Source organism: Peromyscus eremicus, chromosome 1 (genome assembly GCF_949786415.1).
Source record: "Peromyscus eremicus chromosome 1, PerEre_H2_v1, whole genome shotgun sequence".
Lineage (NCBI taxonomy): Eukaryota > Metazoa > Chordata > Mammalia > Rodentia > Cricetidae > Peromyscus > Peromyscus eremicus.
Window position 1 is genome coordinate 179,305,740 of NC_081416.1, and position 17,901 is coordinate 179,323,640.

Below are 17,901 nucleotides of genomic sequence, written 5' to 3' on the forward strand. Positions count from 1 at the left end.
ATAGTGACCACTCAGGCATGACTATCACTTTGAAAAGATGTGGAGTGGACAGCCCCAAGATGAGAAACCAAGCTTTAAAACCCAAGAAGGCCGCTGTGGTTTCTGCAGAAGACAACTGTGAGCAATGGGTGAGATTTAGAAAGCATCAGGGACACACACCAAAAGACAGGAGAAAAATATGTGCTTTTGTAATTGTGTACTTGTGATTTCTGAGTCTCTGTAACCTATTTCAGGCTTTAGTTATTGCTCCCTGACATAATCCACCCTCATCCCCAGGTTTACCTTTCCCTATAAGGCTGAATATTCCAAGACTACACATCTTCACCCTGCTCAGGGCTTAATTTTCAGTGACAAAAAAGTGTTTGACACATAGGATTTGTGGAACAGATAATCAAGACAGACCTACATCCCTAACGCCCCAACCAGGTGTTGAGCATAATTAAAATTTAAAAGTCACTAGCTGGGCATGGTGGCACAGCCTTTAACACCGGCACTTGGAAGGCAGAACCAGGTGGATTTCTGTGAGTTGGAGGCCAGCCTGGTCTACAGAGTGAGTTCCAGGAAAGCCTGGGCAATGTAGAGACCCTGTCTCAAAAAAAAAAAAAAAAAAAAAAAAAAAAAAAAAAAAGTCAGTACTACTATCATTGCAAAATGGTTTAAATCCTTAAAAGCACTCCTTGTGTTCTTTTTCTTGTTAACAGGCAAAGACGCTGGATGAGGCAATTTGAGCCTCTAATTGGTAGCTACTGGACTCTCTTGCTGCCAAAGGGACTACCTTCATGCAAACACAGGCCATCTTGAACATTTGTGGCATGCCTTCAGTGTGCAACTATGACAGCCAATTTCTCTGACCCCTAGAGGCACAGACACAGCCAGGGCTGTTCCCAGCAGTCCACACTACAAGCCTCAGTGAACTCTTGATCCCAGATTCTTACACTGGATGTAAACACTGTGAAAGGCTGCACACAATAAAAGCTCCTGAATGCACAACTCCAAATGAGGAATCCAACATGTAATGAACCTGAGGTCTTTTGCCAGCAATCTCCCATGTTGGATTACATGGTTCCACTGCAACCTCGGTTCTGAACACGGTGTACACTTCTCTGTGGATGTTGTCACTCCATGCAGTGCCAACAAAGGCTGTCTGAATCCCCTGGACTGAGGTTTGAGACTTGTATGTTAGGAACTGCAGTGTCTTCACTTCGGGTACAAAGTATTCTGTTCTTAAAGTAACAATATAAAGTAAAATAAAACGAGACTTTCAATATTTTCCTCCTGTTGTTCCTCAGCGTGTATCAAACTCCTGTATCTTTGGATTGGATTAGCATATTTGAAAATTTAAGAATACATGTGGCACACACACACACACACACACACACACACACACAAATAAACAAAAAGCCAAGTGTGGTGGTGCACACCATTAATACTTGGGAGGCAAAGGCAGGTGGATCTCTATGAATTCAGTCATCCTGGTCTACATAGCAAGTTCCATGATGGCCAAAGCTTCACAAGCAGACCCTGTCTCAAAATAAATAAATAATAAACAATTCTTTAAAAAAAATACTTTATATGCTTGTTTAATAAGTTGTCACATATACTCATGGTACTCATTTTGGAAAGATAATTCATAAACATTTTAATATTTTCTATAAATATATTTCTTTTATTGAGTTTTATATCATTTAATAATTTCGTCTCTTCATAAACTGCTTCATAAGCTGTATTTTTAAAGTGTCTATTGTTTGTGTTTGGAGTGTGCCTGCGACAGCACTTGTGTGAAGGTGTGAACTCAGGACAACTCGCATGAGTGAGTTTTCTCCTTCTACCACATGAGTTCCAAGGATCAAACTCAGTCATCAGGATTGGCAACAGGAGCCTTTACCTGCTGGACCACCGCACTGGCCCAGTGTTCTTGGGTTTGTTTTTGGTTTTCTGATCAGTGTTTATTATTGCCATGAAGTTAGGAACTTTTGTACCTTCTCCTCCTCCTCCTCAGCTGTAAATATCTGTGGCTTAACGTGGCCACAGTCTCTAGTACAGCCATCAATTCTGCCTCTGTGACAAAGCAACGATCACTGCTGTAGCTCAACAAAACTCTACTTTAGCTCTCTGAGCCAAATGGTCCTCATCACGATACAACTTTCCCTCTGAAGACAGAAGGAAGCACCACAAACAATATGTAAGTGACCGTGTGGCTGCAAGCCAAGACAACTTCACCTACAGATACTAAAATGTAACTTCCACATAATCACCAATGTTTAAAAGCACTTAACACATTTTTAGAAATTTAGATTATGGTCCATACAAAAATAATCAGTTTGCTGCTCCACTGTAGATCAGTTTGCCCTAGAGTTACTACTTGGATGTTTACCAAGAATGCATTCATAAACCAGTGACTTTAAATAGATCAGATCCTTCAGTTTTCTCATTCTTAAGTAATTTGTTGGTAGTTTTAAGTACACGTATATAAAACCTTGCACTTTTCCAATTGTTCTGATTCATTTGTTTCAGGTGGCCTACACACTTACATTGTCTATCCTTTTATTGCCATGTATATAGCAGAGTTGCCTCACTGAAAGTTCTATTACCATACTTACACTCATGTAGTTCAAATCCAAAGCCATGATACAATTCAGCAGTATGGGATCAACTGTTTTGTTTTTATTTAGAGATAGGGTCTCACTAAGCTGCCCTGCTGGCCTTGAATTCATGAACACTAGGATTACAGGGGAGCCCACCATACAATGGCTCAGCACCAAGTTGTCACGGAAAAGCAGCAAGCCTCATCAAGAACTCAGAGACTGCCTTTCTGTTCTGAAATCTGGTTTCTCCTAGCCTCGTTCTATTGCATCATTCTTATCAGGGCTGACTAAAATAAAATGACCATTTTCAAAAATAAACCTTTAAAAGAGCCCAATTTTGTTTGCTGAATACTTGGCACAGATCAGGCACTATACTAAGCACACCTTAGGCATTAATACAAGTTTCGATGAGCAAATTAATTCATTTACACTCCAAAAATAACCCAACCTGACTGAAACATGAAGAACAAACCTGTAAGGGACAAAAGGGAACAAAGGGACAGAGAGGTGAACTGTTAAAGTAGTGTAGTGGAGACGGCAATCTTTTGAGATTATGATGATGAAAGGGAGGGTGGATTCCACACAAATTTGGAGAAGAGGTCCACAGGACTGGATGTGGAAGGCAAAGAGTGAGTGGACACCTCTCCAGAATGAATTCGTTGATGGTGAGCAAAGTGCGCAGTCTGCCTGAAGGCCTTTCTGCCCTTCTTGCAGTTATACGTTCTCTCTCCAGTATGGACTCTCTTATGTTGGTTAAGATGTCCGATCTGGATGAAGGTTTTCCTACATTCCTTACACTCGTACGGTTTCTTCCCAGAATGAATTCTCTGATGTACACTAAGGGACTGACGGTGGCTAAAGGCTTTGCCACACGCACTGCACTCGTAAGGCTTCTCTCCAGTGTGACATCTACGATGGCAAATGAGGGATGACTTGGTCTTGAATGCCTTCCCACATTCCACACACTCATAAGGCCTCTGGCCGGTGTGGAGTCTCTGATGTTGAGTACAGGATGAGTTATCCCCAAAGGCCTTCCCACACTCCAGACATTTATAGGGCTTCTCTCCAGTATGAACCCTCTGATGTTGAATGAGGTGAGTGGTCTGGCTGAAGGCCTTGCCACATTCCTTACACTCATACGGCTTCTCTCCCGTATGAGTTTTCTGGTGCTGTGCAAGGTGAGCCTTCTGCGTAAAGGCTTTATTACAAACCTTACACTCATAAGGCTTCTCTCCTGTGTGAATTCTCTGATGAGTGGCAAGCTGTGAGCTGATGCTGAAGGATTTCCCACATTCCCCACACTCGAAGGGCTTCTCCCCCGTATGGATCCGCAAATGACTAGCAAGGTGTATATTCTGTCTGAAAGCTTTCCCACATTCTTTACATTTAAAAGGCTTTTCTCCAGAATGCACTCTTTGATGCTGAGTGAGTGACGCATGATGGCTGAAGGCTTTTCTGCAAACATCACACTCATACGGTTTTTCTCCAGTATGAATCCTTTGGTGCACAGTGAGGGATGAGCCGTATCGAAAGGATTTGTGACACACGTCACATTTGTAAGGCTTCTCGCCAGTGTGAATTCTCCTATGTTGATTGAGCCCTATGTGATCACTGAAGGCTTTACCACAATCGATGCAATCAAAGGGTTTCTCCCCGGTGTGATAGTATCTCCAGTGACGAACAAGGGAGGTGTTCTGTATGAAAGCTTTGCCACACTCGATGCACTCATACGGCTTCTTGCCTGTGTGGCACCTCTGGTGTCGTGCGAAAGAGGAGCCATCACTGAAAGCTTTCCCACACTCATCACATTTATAGGGTTTCTCTCCGGTATGAATTCTCTGGTGAACCGTAAGGGATGAGCTCTGGGTGAAAGTTTTCTTACATTCATTACATTTGAAAAGTTTTTTGCCTGCATAGATTCCTGTTTCTTTTATGACCACTGAATTTGGGGGAAAACTTTTACCTGAATCACAATTATGACTTCTCTCCTCTGAACTGTTCAAATGAAACCATCTTCCAGATTTGATATACACACAATCTCTCCCCTCTGAGAAGGCTTTGTTCTGAGTAACCGTCTCTTGCTCAAACAGTGTGTCCTGACCATTCCTTTCAAACACACACTCAGAATCCCAATTTTCTCTGAAGGTGGAGCACTCAAGTTCAGTGCTGGAAGTTCTGTCTGTCACCCTTTCGGCATTTGAGTCCTGCCTTGGAAACAAATCCTGGGCCTCATGTATAGACTGCTGGCCTGAAACAGATGAGGAAACGTGATCTCCTTTATTATGTATCAAGAGGAAGCGATCTTCTGCTTGTCTCCTTGCACTATGACCTCTGTCTACCCTTCCTGCTGGCACAAAGGAGTCACTAGGAATGACATCCTTGTTTCTCTGCAATACCTGAGTCAAAAATTTCAAACTTTACTTCATACAAGTTATCCACATCATGTCTCATCTACTCCATTAGGGGGATTCTTCAATGGTTTACACATGTGTGTGCGGGCACACACACACAGACACAGACACACACATACAAAGCTTCCCCTTTCTCCAGTCATCTGCTGATGTCCAGCTGATACGCAAAATAAAACAACTGGGTCATTTAACCTTTAAAGATGCCCAAGAAACTGAGAGGCAGACAAGCACCCAACTAGATAAGGAAAAAAGAAAACTACAGGGAAATAAGTTGTTAAAAAAAGGTGAGCCAGGCGGTGGTGGCGCACGCCTTTAATCCCAGCACTTGGGAGGCAGAGCCAGGCGGATCTCTGTGAGTTCGAGGCTAGCCTGGGCTACCAAGTGAGTTCCAGGAAAGGCGCAAAGCTACACAGAGAAACCCTGTCTCGAAAAAAAACCAAAAAAAAAAAAAAAAGAAAAAAAAAAAAGGTGAAAAGGGGGTTGGGGATTTAGCTCAGTGGTAGAGCACCTGCCTAGCAAGCGCAAGGCCCTGGGTTCAGTCCTCAGCTCTGGAAAAAAAAAAAAGAAAGAAAGAAAAAAAAAGGTGAAAAGGAAGAAGAGTCATTCTGAAATCTAAGAGTGTGATTTTTCTCTCCAGACTTGCAAGACTTGGCACAGTTTTCAGTGTGTGGTGGTGAGGATTTGCATCCTGACCAAAGCTACAGTGACGTCACCACACCATCCTCACACTCGCCTGAGAACAAGCCGGGTGCCAGCTCTCTGCACCATAGAGGGCTCCTTCCCTTGCCCCAGTAAAGAGACAAAACCTGTTTTAGAAACACAGCGTCCTGACAGTGCTTGCTTATGCTCTTGTCACTCTGAAATGGAGTGAGCTGCTTCCTGACTGAGAGAAAAGAACTGTTACTATAGGAAGAATTAGAAAGAAGGGGGTGGGGGTATCTCTCCAAGACAGCACTTTTGCAGAGGACTGAGTCTGGTTTCCAGGGCTCCTATCAGGCGGTGCACATCACCTCCAACTACAGCTCCAGGGGATCTAATGTCCTCTTCTGACCTCCACTGGCCGCACCACACACACACTTGAAAGTAAATTCCAAAGAAACAAAAACCAAAAAGCAAGGGCTCCTGAAGACAGATTCAGATCCGGGAGAGAGAAGGCCTTACCTAAGGACCCCAGGTCCTCACAGGTCTCCCATGTCACATCCTTACAGAAACTCTTGGGAGCTGACACAAGCTGCGGGGAGCTGTCTCTAGCCATATCTGGGATGGTCTTCAAGCCCTGAAAAGGTACAAACACACTCCTGAACCTGGGTGACCAGAGTAGGGTAGAATGTGTCCACACACTGGAAACAGCACACTCTGACAATATGTGTCACGAGTGCTGAGCTATAGGGGTTCTATTGTGAACTGCCTTCGTGTGTGTGTGTGTGTGTGTGTGTGTGTGTGTGTGTGTGTGTGTGTGTGGAATTAAATAAGATGTCAGGGTGAGGTCGTTGGAGAAAAACAGCTGCCTTCTTCATCAGATCAACCAGACCTCCTTGCAAGAGAGCAGCAGGGCAGCCTATGGGTTGATGATTCTCTTAGAGGAGCTGAGAGAGTCACAGGACCCTCACTTGAGACTCAGTCACTCCTCCCAGACATCTGAATGCAGTTCTGCCCTAACTGCACATGGGATGGGGTGGGAGTCCATCTATGCCACTATGGAGAAGCCACTGCTCATGATGGGTGAAGACTTTCCAGTGTGGCCACTCTGGGGTCACCCACAGTCCTCCCAGCATCTCCTGACCCATGCTCTGGAAGTAACTCCAATACACACATTAGTTCTCCTGGGTGAACTTTGGTGAAACTGTACTTTGGTGTGCTGGTTAATTTTAGGTCAAGCTGATAAAGACAGAACTTCAATTAAGGAAATATTCCCACCAGACTGGCCTATAGGCAATCCTGCAGGGTATTTTCTTAATCAGTGATTGATGCGGGAAGGCCCAGACCATTATGAGTGGTGCCACCTCTGGACCCATGGTTCAAGATATAAAGACAGGCTGAATAAGCCATGGAAAGCAAGCCAGTATGCAGCACTCCCCATGGCCTCTGCATCAGCTCCTGCCTCCAGCTTCCTTGCCCTGCTTGAGTTTCTGCCCTGACTTCCGTGGATGATGGACTATAAGATGCTATATGAAATAATCCTTTCCTCCCCAAGCTGCTTCTGGTCATGGTGTTTTATCACAGCACTAGAAACCTAACTGAGACATTTGGTCATCAGTTCCTTATGAGGAGGGAGGATATTCTCATCTTCTCAGGGAGGAATTCTCCCAGCAGGGGGAACAGGAGGAACTACTAAGACCCTGCCCAGAGTTCTCAGATGCTCACTCTAAATCACACTTCAGTCACCTGAAGAGCTTGTTTGGGACTCATCCCTCCACCCTCTCTATTTGTGCACATGCGCGTGTGCGCAAGAATGTATGCACATGAGCATTTCCCCACTGTCTAAGGAATCATAAAGGGCTGCCTGAAGTTTACCCGCACTTACCCTCAGTGTCTGGAACACAGCATTGCCATCCCAGTTTCCCCCTAACACAGAGCACTTGGGTCTACAGTGCAGGAGCTGTTTTTTTACCATGGCCTGGGAAAACTTTCCTTCACGTAAGTCCTTTGGAGGGAACTTCTGCACAGCCTTTAAGTCTAAAAGATAGTAACAAAGCAAACAGCCCTTATTATTTGTTGTTTGTGGGAGGTTGGGGGGGGGCACAGGTATGATGCACAGATAATACATGCAGGCAAAATACCCATACACACAAAATAATTTTTAAAAATAAAAAATGAGTTCAATTCCCAGCAACCACATGGTGGCTCACAACCATCTGTAATGAGATCTGGTGTCCTCTTCTGGCCTGCAGGGGTACACGCAGACAGAGCACTGTATACATAATAAATAAATAAATCTTTAAAAATACTAATAAATGAAGTCAATGGAGCTGGAGAGGTGGCTCAGCTGTTAAGATCACTTGCTGCCCTTCCAGAGGACCAGGGTTCAATTCCCAGCACTTGAATGTGGCTCACAACTCTAACTGTGGTTCCAGGAGAGCTACTGTCCTCTTTGCAGGCACCAGGCATGCGTGTGCTGCAGTGTCCAGACAGAAACACAGGCAAAACACTCACATACACAAAATTATTAAAACGAAAAGACAGAGTGATGGAGGAAGACCTCTGACCCCTGGCCTACATACAAACACACACACACAGGTGTGTTCACCTAAACATATGCATGTACACACACATAAATACATATGTATACATATTTTTTTTTTAAAGTATGAGTTCCTAAGACTGAAAGGCAAAGAAGGGATACAGAGAGAAGTCAATTATCTGTCAGGGGATGGAGCCGTGCTGGAGAGCAGAGAGGGAGCATGAGGATGGCAAAGCCATGCCTAAGAGGTCATAGTGTCTGCGGGAAGGAGCGGGAAAGAAGGCCAGCAGCAGCCACACTGCCCCACTTCCTCACGCTCACCCGGGCACCGGACTCTTGTCCTCTTTCTTTTCATCACCCAGGGATCTTCTCCTTGTTCCAACAAGGCGATCATATCTGGTTTAGAAGCACAAAGTCCTAGATCCACGAGAAAAACAGAAAAAAGAAAGAAAACAGGAGGTGGTCATGCTAGAATGGCTGGACAGACCCAGGCGCTGCAGGGATCAGGGGAGAATGAGTGAAGGACTGCAGGGCCACAGGCACGGACGGGAAGAGGCGGGGGCAGGATCCGGACTCCCTCACCCAGGGAGGCCAGGTTCCGGTAGTTGTCCAGCATCACCTTCCAGTACAGACTCCTCTGCTCCGAGCTGAGCCATTCCCACTCCTCCTGGGAGAAAACAACAGCCACATCCCCAAACGTCACCACGCCCTGAAATGACAAAAATGCATTGTTGCTCAGCCAGTGTCGATGAACACAGGTGACCACAGGGTTCTTAGATGAACTGTGACCTCCCACCTTGTGCTCAAGTCCTCACCCTAGTCCTTTAGGAAGGAAAAGCATCTGGACACTGTCTTTGTCAGGGTTTCTATTGCTGTGAGGAAACACCATGACCACAAGCAAGTGGGGAGGGAAGGGTTCGTTAGGCTTACACTTCAGCATTGCTGTTCATCTCTGAAGGAAGTCAGGACAGGAACTCAAACAGGGCAGGATCCTGGAGGCAGGAGCTGATGCAGAGGCCATGGAGGGGTGCTGCTTACTGGCTTATTTCTCATGGCTGCTCCGTCTGCTTTCTTATAGAACTCTGGACCACTAGCCCGGGGTGGCCCCACCCATAATGAACTGGGCCCTCCCTCTGTCGATCATTAAGAAATTGCCCTATAGGCCTGCCCACAGCCCCATTTTATGGTGACATCTATTGAGGATCCATCCTCTCAGATGATATAGCTTGTGTCAAGCTGACATAAAACTAGCCAGCACATGCCGGGCGGTGGTGGCACACGCCTTTAATCCCAGCACTTGGGAGGCAGAGCCAGGCGGATCTCTGTGAGTTCGAGGCCAGCCTGGGCTACCAAGTGAGTTCCAGGAAAAGGCGCAAAGCTACACAGAGAAACCCTGTCTCGAAAAACCAAAAAAAAAAAAAACAAAACAAAAACAAAAACAAAAACTAGCCAGCACAGGCATGTATTCACATAAAATATCTGTGATCAATTTCTAACAATACATAATGAAAGTCAAGTTGTCCTGAGTACCAGAGGTTCTTAGAGCCTGTCTCCACCTTGTGACACATGTATGGCCTGGAACAGCACAAAGACCAGGAAAGAAACCAAGAGAGGATTCTCAAAAGATCCAAACAGTCGATCCCCCAGCTGGGACCTAAGAGTTGTTATTACCTATCGTTTTCACTGCAACTTCATTAACACTAAAACATGACCTACATTTTTTTTCTAAAAAAAAAAAAATGTGTGATAAGAATGAAAACCACTATCAAGTTTTAAAATTAATATAATGCCTTTAGGTGCTGACATGGTGATGCAGGCCTGTAATGCCAGCAGTTGGGAGGCAGAAACTAAAGGGCTCCAAGTTTGAGGCTAGTGTGGAATATACAAAGACAGAGAGACAGAGAGATGCAGGCTATTGGCCATGGTAGCACACGCTGATTTCCAGCACTACAGAGAAGGAGGCAGGAATACCAGGAATTGAAGGCCATCTCCAACTAAATATCAAGTTCAAGACCCGCCTGGACTGTGTGAGACCATGTCTCAAAATATAAAATTTGGAATGGGATGGGAGAGGAGAGGAGGGGAGGGGAGGAAAAGGGAGGGGAGGGGAGAAGAGAGGAGAAGAGTCACAATACAATGACATGGAAGATATTAAGGAAATATTGTGTCTCAAAACGCAAGTTGTAGAATCAGAAGAACAAGGTGGTGTCTTAGTTAGGGTTACTATTGCTGTGATGAAACCCCATGACCAAAGTACCTTGTGGAGGAAAGGTTTTATTTGGCTTGTGCATCTACATTGTAGTCCATCACTGAAGAAAGTCAGGATAGGAACTCAAACTTACTGGCTTGCTTCCCATGGCTTACTCAACCTGCTTTCCTATAGAACCCAGGACCACTGGCACCACCCACAATAGGCTTGGCCCTCCCTCATCAATCACTGACTAAGAAAATGCCCTTCAACTCTGTCTCATGGAGGCATTTTCTTAACTGAGGCTCCCTCCCCTCACATGACGTTAGCTCATGTCAAGTTGACATAAAACCATCCAGCACAGACGGTATGATGCAAACACACCACAGAGTTACCTTGTTTTTCTTTCAGGTCCACATGTACAGGGAGAAATGTACCATAAGTGTAGGGAAGGATACACTCTAAAACAATGATGGAGATTCCTCTCAAAGATGAGGATCCTAGTTGGAAGTAATATCCAGGGAGTTTCAGATTTGGTCTTTTCAAACTGTGGGCTGCCTGGCAAGATGGCTCAGTGGGTAAAGCTGCCAAGCCTGACAATTTGAGTTTGATCTCTGGAATCTACATGGTGAAAAGAGAGAACCTGCAAGTTGTCCTCTGACCACCGCACTGCATGGTGACATTAAACACACACACACACACACACACACACACACACACACACACACACACACACACATCCTCTCTCAAAATGAAAGATGGAAGAAGGATGGCTAAAGCTATCTTGTCAGCCTTCCAATCTGAGTATCCCTCACTGCTCCAAACCTAAGTCCTCACTCAACCAGTCACAAGCTGAACAACACCTGAGCCCCTCTGCTGGACGGTCTGTGTGATAGAAACCTAAGTTCCCACAAGTCAGAGCCTGTGAAGAAGACTCCATCATAACGTTAGCCTGCTGCCAAACCCTGAAGGCACTTTAACTCAATCATAGAAAGACAAGATGAGCCGGGCGGTGGTGGCGCACGCCTTTAATCCCAGCACTTGGGAGGCAGAGCCAGGCGGATCTCTGTGAGTTCGAGGCCAGCCTGGGCTACCAAGTGAGTTCCAGGAAAGGCGCAAAGCTACACAGAGAAACCCTGTCTCGAAAAACCAAAAAAAAAAAAAAAAAAAAAGAAAGACAAGATGAAATGGTTTTTTTGTTTGTTTGTTTGTTTGTTTTGATTTTTCAAGACAGGATTTCTCTGTGTAGTTTTGGTGCCTGTCCTAGATCTCGCTCTGTAGACCAGGCTGACCTTGAACTCACAGAGATCCGCCTGGCTCTGCCTCCCAACTGCTGGGATTAAAGACATGTGCTACCAACGCCCAGCAATGAAATAGTTTTTAAGTGATTATCTGTGTATGTGGGTGTGACTGTGTGTGTGTGTGTGACTGTGTGTGTGTGTGTGTGTGTGTGTAGGCCGCGGCAATGCTGTGTATCTCTTCCTCATTCATGTTCTACTTAAAAAAAGAAACTAGGTGTGGACTGAACTCAGGTCCTCACCCTTGCCCTGCAAACGCTCTCCCGGCTGAGCTGTCTCTAGAGCTGTTAGTAAACTCCCGATGGGGTTCCCGAGGCTGCAGACGGAAAGAACCTATGCAGTCTTTGTCATCTGGCCACACTTGCAGAGCTGAGAACTGTTCTGTGAGCTTGAGCAAAACATGACCTAGCACGCCTGCCTGAGCATTTAGCCTCAAACAAATGCTGCTCAGCTCTCAACTTTCTGCCTAATCCTGCCACAAAGAGCACTGACTGCTTTTTGGTAGGCATCTCACTACGAAGGATCAACACTAGTGTCCTGAGTTGACCAGAAGCTAAATACCTTTAATTCTCAAAACTCAGCAAGATTTGGCAGTAGAAACCTTCAACTGTACTAATAGCCAAACATTTCAATGCAGACACAGTATTTCAAATAGTGTCCAAAGACAGAATTAGTGGGCAGCAGTTAATACAAAGACACATAACTGGTCTAAGTACCGAGAATAAGTGAATGTCAAGTGCTCAGCCCAGAATGGGACACCTTGATCATCCCATACCCCAAAGGCTCAGGGGACATTATGGAAAAACTAGAAGATAGGGAGGAGTGCTGTGACATGCTGTGCTGTGGAACAATCTTTTTATACAATATGAATATGTATCACTCTCATTGGTTAATGAAGAGCTGACATGTCGATAGCTAGGCAGGATTTTGGGGGCAGAGGAATGCTGGGAAGAAGGGAGGAGTCTCAGGAGTCATGAGGAGATGCGGAGAGAAGCAAGATGAATGTGCCATGCTAAAAGAAGTACCGATATGTGGGAGAGCATAGATAAGAAATATGAGTTAATTTAAAATGTAAAAGTTAGCTAGTAACAAGCCTGAGCTATTAGCCGATCATTTATAATTAATAATGAGTCTCTGTGTGGTTATTTGGGAAGTGGCAGGTGGAACAGAAGAGTCTGCCTACCACTCTGCCTTCTGGATATGACAAGGCTGTTACACTCATGAGCTACTGAGCTGTGGTCACCTGAACAAGATCAAATCAACAAGGGCAGGCAGCAGCCAGCACTAACCGATTCAGTGTGTTATTCACAGAAAAAGAAAATGATATGAAGGGGGGGGGGTTAGGGGTTGGGGGAGGGAGGAGTCGTGGTGCCGATGATCAACATACATTGTTCACACACACAAAATTGGCAAAGAGTAAGTAAAAGATACTCTCTTTCAAAATAGTGAAAGGAAGCAAAACACTGACTATTTGTATAGGAACCCTTACATTCTCACATAATCTTCCACAGGCTTTTTACAGGGCCAAGGCCTAGAGTTACAACTTCGTGATTCTGGATGCTCTGTCTTGCACTCATCTTTTTTTTTCTTTTCTTCAGATTTTCAAATACTTTTCATATATGCTTTACTAAACAAACCAAGTCATCCATCTTTCTATTTTTTTTAATCTGTATGTTCTTAGAAATTTTTGAAAATGATGCCTATTTAGTGGAATACGAAAGACCACATTGTGTATACAGCAATGCAGTTTACATTAAGTGGCACCACAATAGAATGGTTTTATAGGGTTTTTGGGTGTCATTTTGGTTTTGGTTTTTCAAGACAGGGTTTCTCTGGGTAGCCCTGGCTGTCCTGGAATTTGCTCTGTAGACCAGGCTGGCCATGAACTCAGAGATCCACCTGCCTCTGCCTCCCCAGTGCTGGAAATAAAAGGCATGTGCCACCACAATTTTATAGTTTTTAAACAGAAATAAAAAAGGAAAATCTTCAGATTACAAAACTCCTTCCCCAAAAAAATTGTTTTAGAAATCACTTTTTTTTTTTTTTTGGTTTTTTGAGACAGGGTTTCTCTGTGTAGCTTTGTGTCTTTCCCGGGACTCACTTGGTAGCCCAGGCTGGCCTCGAACTCACAGAGTTTCGCCTGGCTCTGCCTCCCGAGTGCTGGGATTAAAGGCATGCACCACCACTGCCCAGCTAGAAATCACTTTTTCTAAGTGGGCCAATGTAACAAATATGTTGTCCAGTCATGTCTGAGTCCTATTGCACGCATATCTATTCTCCCTAGCATTTGTGACTGCCTTGTCACCATCAAGGAGACTTTGGTGACTCCCAAAGGAGAGAAAAGCAGTCAGATGTTTTCTTATAACTGGCAATAATTGGTTTTGACTTTCCCTTTCTGAAACAAAATCTTGCCCTGATGCCTTGGCTCATCCCAAACTTCTGGGCTCAAAACACTGCTGGGATGACATATGGCAGTATCCTGAGTACTTGAGACAACAGAGCATGCCACCACACCTGGCTCCCTCCCTCCTCCCTTTTATTCTTTTACATTCTTTCTCTCTCTTTCTCTCTCTCTCTCTCTCTCTGTCTCTCTGTCTCTCTGTCTCTCCTCTCCCCCTCACGTGTGTGTGTGTGTGTGTGTGTGTGTGTGTGTGCTCGTGCGCACGTGTGCATGTGTGTGTGTGCACATGTGTGTGTGTGTGTGTGTGTGTGTGTGTGTGTGTGTGTGCATGCGCTCACATAGCGGGTTTATGTGTTGAGATCCAAACTCTGGTCCCCCACTGACCTACCCCAAGATTTGAGATTTTAAAGGGTATGATTGTGAAAGGAGAAGGCAACTTTCCAGAAACAAAGAGAATGAAGGTGAAGGGCAGATGTCGGCGATACCAAGGAACCACATCTCAGACAGCTTCCCGTTACTTTAGGGATGGGGTCTCTCTTCAGGGACACCTTGGAAAGTTCTGAGCAGAGAGCTGACACAGCAAGAGCTGACATGCAGAGCACTCTCTGGCCCTCAGAAGAGAAAGGAGTAGAAGCAGAGGTCACAGAAGCTCAGAGGCATGAGGCCCAGAGGAAGAGATGAGGATGAAGGCCTGGTGTGGCGGTGTATACCTTTAATCCCAGCATTCAGGAGGCAGAGACAAGCAGATCTCCATGAGTTCAAGGCCGTCTACATAGCGAGCCCCTGGTCAGCCATGGCTACATAGGGAGACCCTATCTCAAAATCAAAGGAAATAGACAAGACGTCCCAGATCCACGTTAGGGAATCTGGATTCCCGCATGCTTTCTTGACTTTCTGTCAACAGGTTGTGATTCTTAGAGATCAAGAGATGTTTTTAAATTTAAAGTTATTTCTAAAAAAACTATTATTGCATTTATTGTGTGTGGGTGTATACAAGCACACATGTTAATGTCATAAGACAACTTTCAGGAGTCATTTTTCTCTTTTCTACATGTGGCTCCCTGGGATTAAACACAGGTTGTCCAGCTGGGCAGTAAGTACCTTTACTCACTGAACCATTTCACCAGCTCAGTTAAAAATTGTGTGTGTGGGGGGGTGTATGTGCCCATGAGTATACAGTTCCTGTGCCCCTGCCACGACCAGCATGCTGAGCAGCCTCCTTTACTGCGTTGAGACAGGGTTTCTCACTAAATTAGAAGTTCACCTTTTTGTCCAGGCTGCTGGGCCAGAGAGCTCTAGAATGTATATGCCTCTGCCTGGAAATGCTGAGGTCTACAGGAACACACTTGCCTTCTGACCCTGGTACTGAGGATTCAAACTCAGGTGATCATACTGACAGAGCAAGTGCTCTTACCCACTGAGCCCTTGACTCAATCCCCTAAGTGGGGCTTAGCCATAATATGTTTCTCAAAGAAATCAGGTAGAAAGTTTGCTGCATTTCTGAATGTAAGAATCCTTCTGAAGTAGGGCTTGAGGGCATACACCTTTCATCCCAGCACTCAGGAGAGAGGCACACAGATCTCAGTAGTTCAAGGCCAGCCTGGTCTACATAGTGAGTTCTAAGGCAATCAGGACTATGTAGATAGACCTTGTCAACAAACAAAGTCCTTCTGAGACAAGTGGAACAACAAAGGGGATATATCATTTCTTCCACCAAGAAAGAACAGTTTCGATGAAAAGGAAGGAGGAGGAAGGGCCCTGATCAGTTTGAAGCTTTCCCTGTAGCCCATCACTCACCAGAGTATGAGGAAACAGCACCCAGGACAGGTCTCTTAAACTGAAAACTTTTCAGAGAAAATAAAAATCATTAAGTGTTGAAAAGGCAAGACTATTTCAGGGAGCAGAGAGAAAATGTGACTCACCTGACACTTGGCTTTCAGTTTAGTCCCTGGAGAGGCAGCTTCCTGTTTGCGGTTGATCTCCTGGAGGAAGTTGGTATCTCTGGAAAGCAGAGCTGGGGAAAAGGAAGGACTAGACACCAAGTCTACACAAGACTACACCGTACACGAGCATGGTCAGACCATTTTGAAAAGATGAGATGAGATCCCGTTATTACCCTGTGCCAGAGTAGGGAGAGGCTAGGATGAGGAGTTTGGTTGTCTCTTTTTTAAAAGTTTATGTGTTGCCTGCATGTATATACGTGCACCACGTGCGGGTCTTGTGCCCATGAAGTTCAGAAGAGGGGATTATATCCCTTGCAACTGGACTTAGGGACGGTTGTGAGCCACCATGAGCCATCTCTCCAGCCTCCTCTGAGAGTTTCATCTCTTGAAGCATGGGCATGGAGACAAGTCTAAACTAAGGTGACCCCGGAGACGTTCACGTCCCCCGCTACACTTCTGCTGGACTGCTCTGGCTCAAAGTTGAGCTTTCAAGGATTGATTGCCGTCTAACATCAATCACACTCAGAGCCCAGAGACACCATCTCCAGCAACAAGGCCTCGAGAACCTTAGGACCTTACCCTCCCTTCACACACCGAACAGATTCATCTTTGTCCACTCAGCCGGGACACAAGCCACTCACCTTTGTGCGCAGGCCCCGAGGTCACCGCTCCATGCCCGCCCTGGGAGGCCGGGCCACTCTTGGAGCGCGGCCTTCCCCGGGCGGGACGCCCACGAGCGGCTGTAGTTCCCACCGCGGGACCTCCCCCAGCCCTGGGCTTTGTGCAGAGGGTGCCGCGCCCCAGGAGGGCCCGGGGCTCTCGCGGCCCCCCACTCGCCACCTCCCGCATGCCACACGAGGGGCACAAGCTCTCCCGGGCAGGCCGCAGACGCCCTCCAAGGCCGAGACTCACGGACACACCCCCGGACACACCCGCACCCTGCAGGCCACGCCCGCCACGCCCTGGCCAGCCACGCCCTCTCCCTGCCTAACCCGGCCCTGAAGGTTCCGACCCTTGGCAGTTCAGCCCGAACGCGCCGGAAGTGGACTTTGCTTGCGCCCAATGCCCGCTGGGAAATGTAGTTCCCAGACGGGAACTCAGTCGCGCCAAGCCAAACTCAGTCTGTCCTGCCCCAGGATGCTGAGAAGACCACGACTGTGAACCACTGTTCCCTGCCCGAAACACGGATCGCGCGAGATACAAAACAGTTCCCTAGAGGTCTCTGGGAGTTGAGGTGGCAGTCGGAGCGTACGTGCGCGGTGGCAGGGCGACCGGAGCGTTGTTTGAGGTTGATTTGACTGAGGGGAGTTGGGAGATGTTGTGAATTGGGCGGGGCTAATGCAGGCCTTGACAAATCCACAGTGGTTTTTGGTTGGAGGTGCTTGTCAGTTTGGGATTTAGTTGCTGCGGTCACCTCCTTCCATTCTCCCCAGACCCCCCTCAACTCTAATACATGGTGTTCTAAAGACCCCTCTACATGCACAGCCAGGTCCTAGGTCCTAGATCTGCAGTCTTTTCCTAGATTTTTTTCTGGGATGAACCTTTAAAATGTTTATTCTTTGTCAGTTTCATATATCCAACTCTTCTCCTCTCCCAACCACCCACATCAGACACCCCAATACTTCCACATTCATGTTTTTTGTTTGTTTGTTTTTAAATATAACCAACTGAATCCAGTTAGTGCTCCCTGCATGCACATGGGTGGATGATCATCCACTTGAGCATGGGCAATCTGGTTGGGGGACGGGCACATCCCCAAAGAAAAATGACTCCCTCTCTCCCAGCTGCCTTCATTTGCCAATAGCTCCTCAGCTAGGTGTGGAGGGGTAAGCCCTTCTGTCCATGCTGGAATATTGATTGGCCCGATCTTGTGCAGGTAATTACAGTTCTTGTG

General features: G+C 46.1%; 1 protein-coding gene across 1 annotated transcript; it reads right to left on the bottom strand.

Moving 5' to 3' along the window:
- Nucleotides 1-1,615: 1,615 nt before the first annotated feature.
- On the bottom strand, nucleotides 1,616-17,150 carry Zfp28 (ZFP28 zinc finger protein). The gene is made up of 7 exons (XM_059281952.1): nucleotides 16,649-17,150; nucleotides 15,987-16,078; nucleotides 8,760-8,886; nucleotides 8,499-8,594; nucleotides 7,521-7,672; nucleotides 6,158-6,272; nucleotides 1,616-4,833 (listed from the first exon to the last, which is right to left on the bottom strand). Exons 1-7 carry the CDS (start codon nucleotides 16,854-16,856, stop codon nucleotides 3,137-3,139), a joined length of 2,487 nt encoding a protein of 828 aa, XP_059137935.1. The 5' UTR covers nucleotides 16,857-17,150; the 3' UTR covers nucleotides 1,616-3,136.
- Nucleotides 17,151-17,901: the final 751 nt, after the last annotated feature.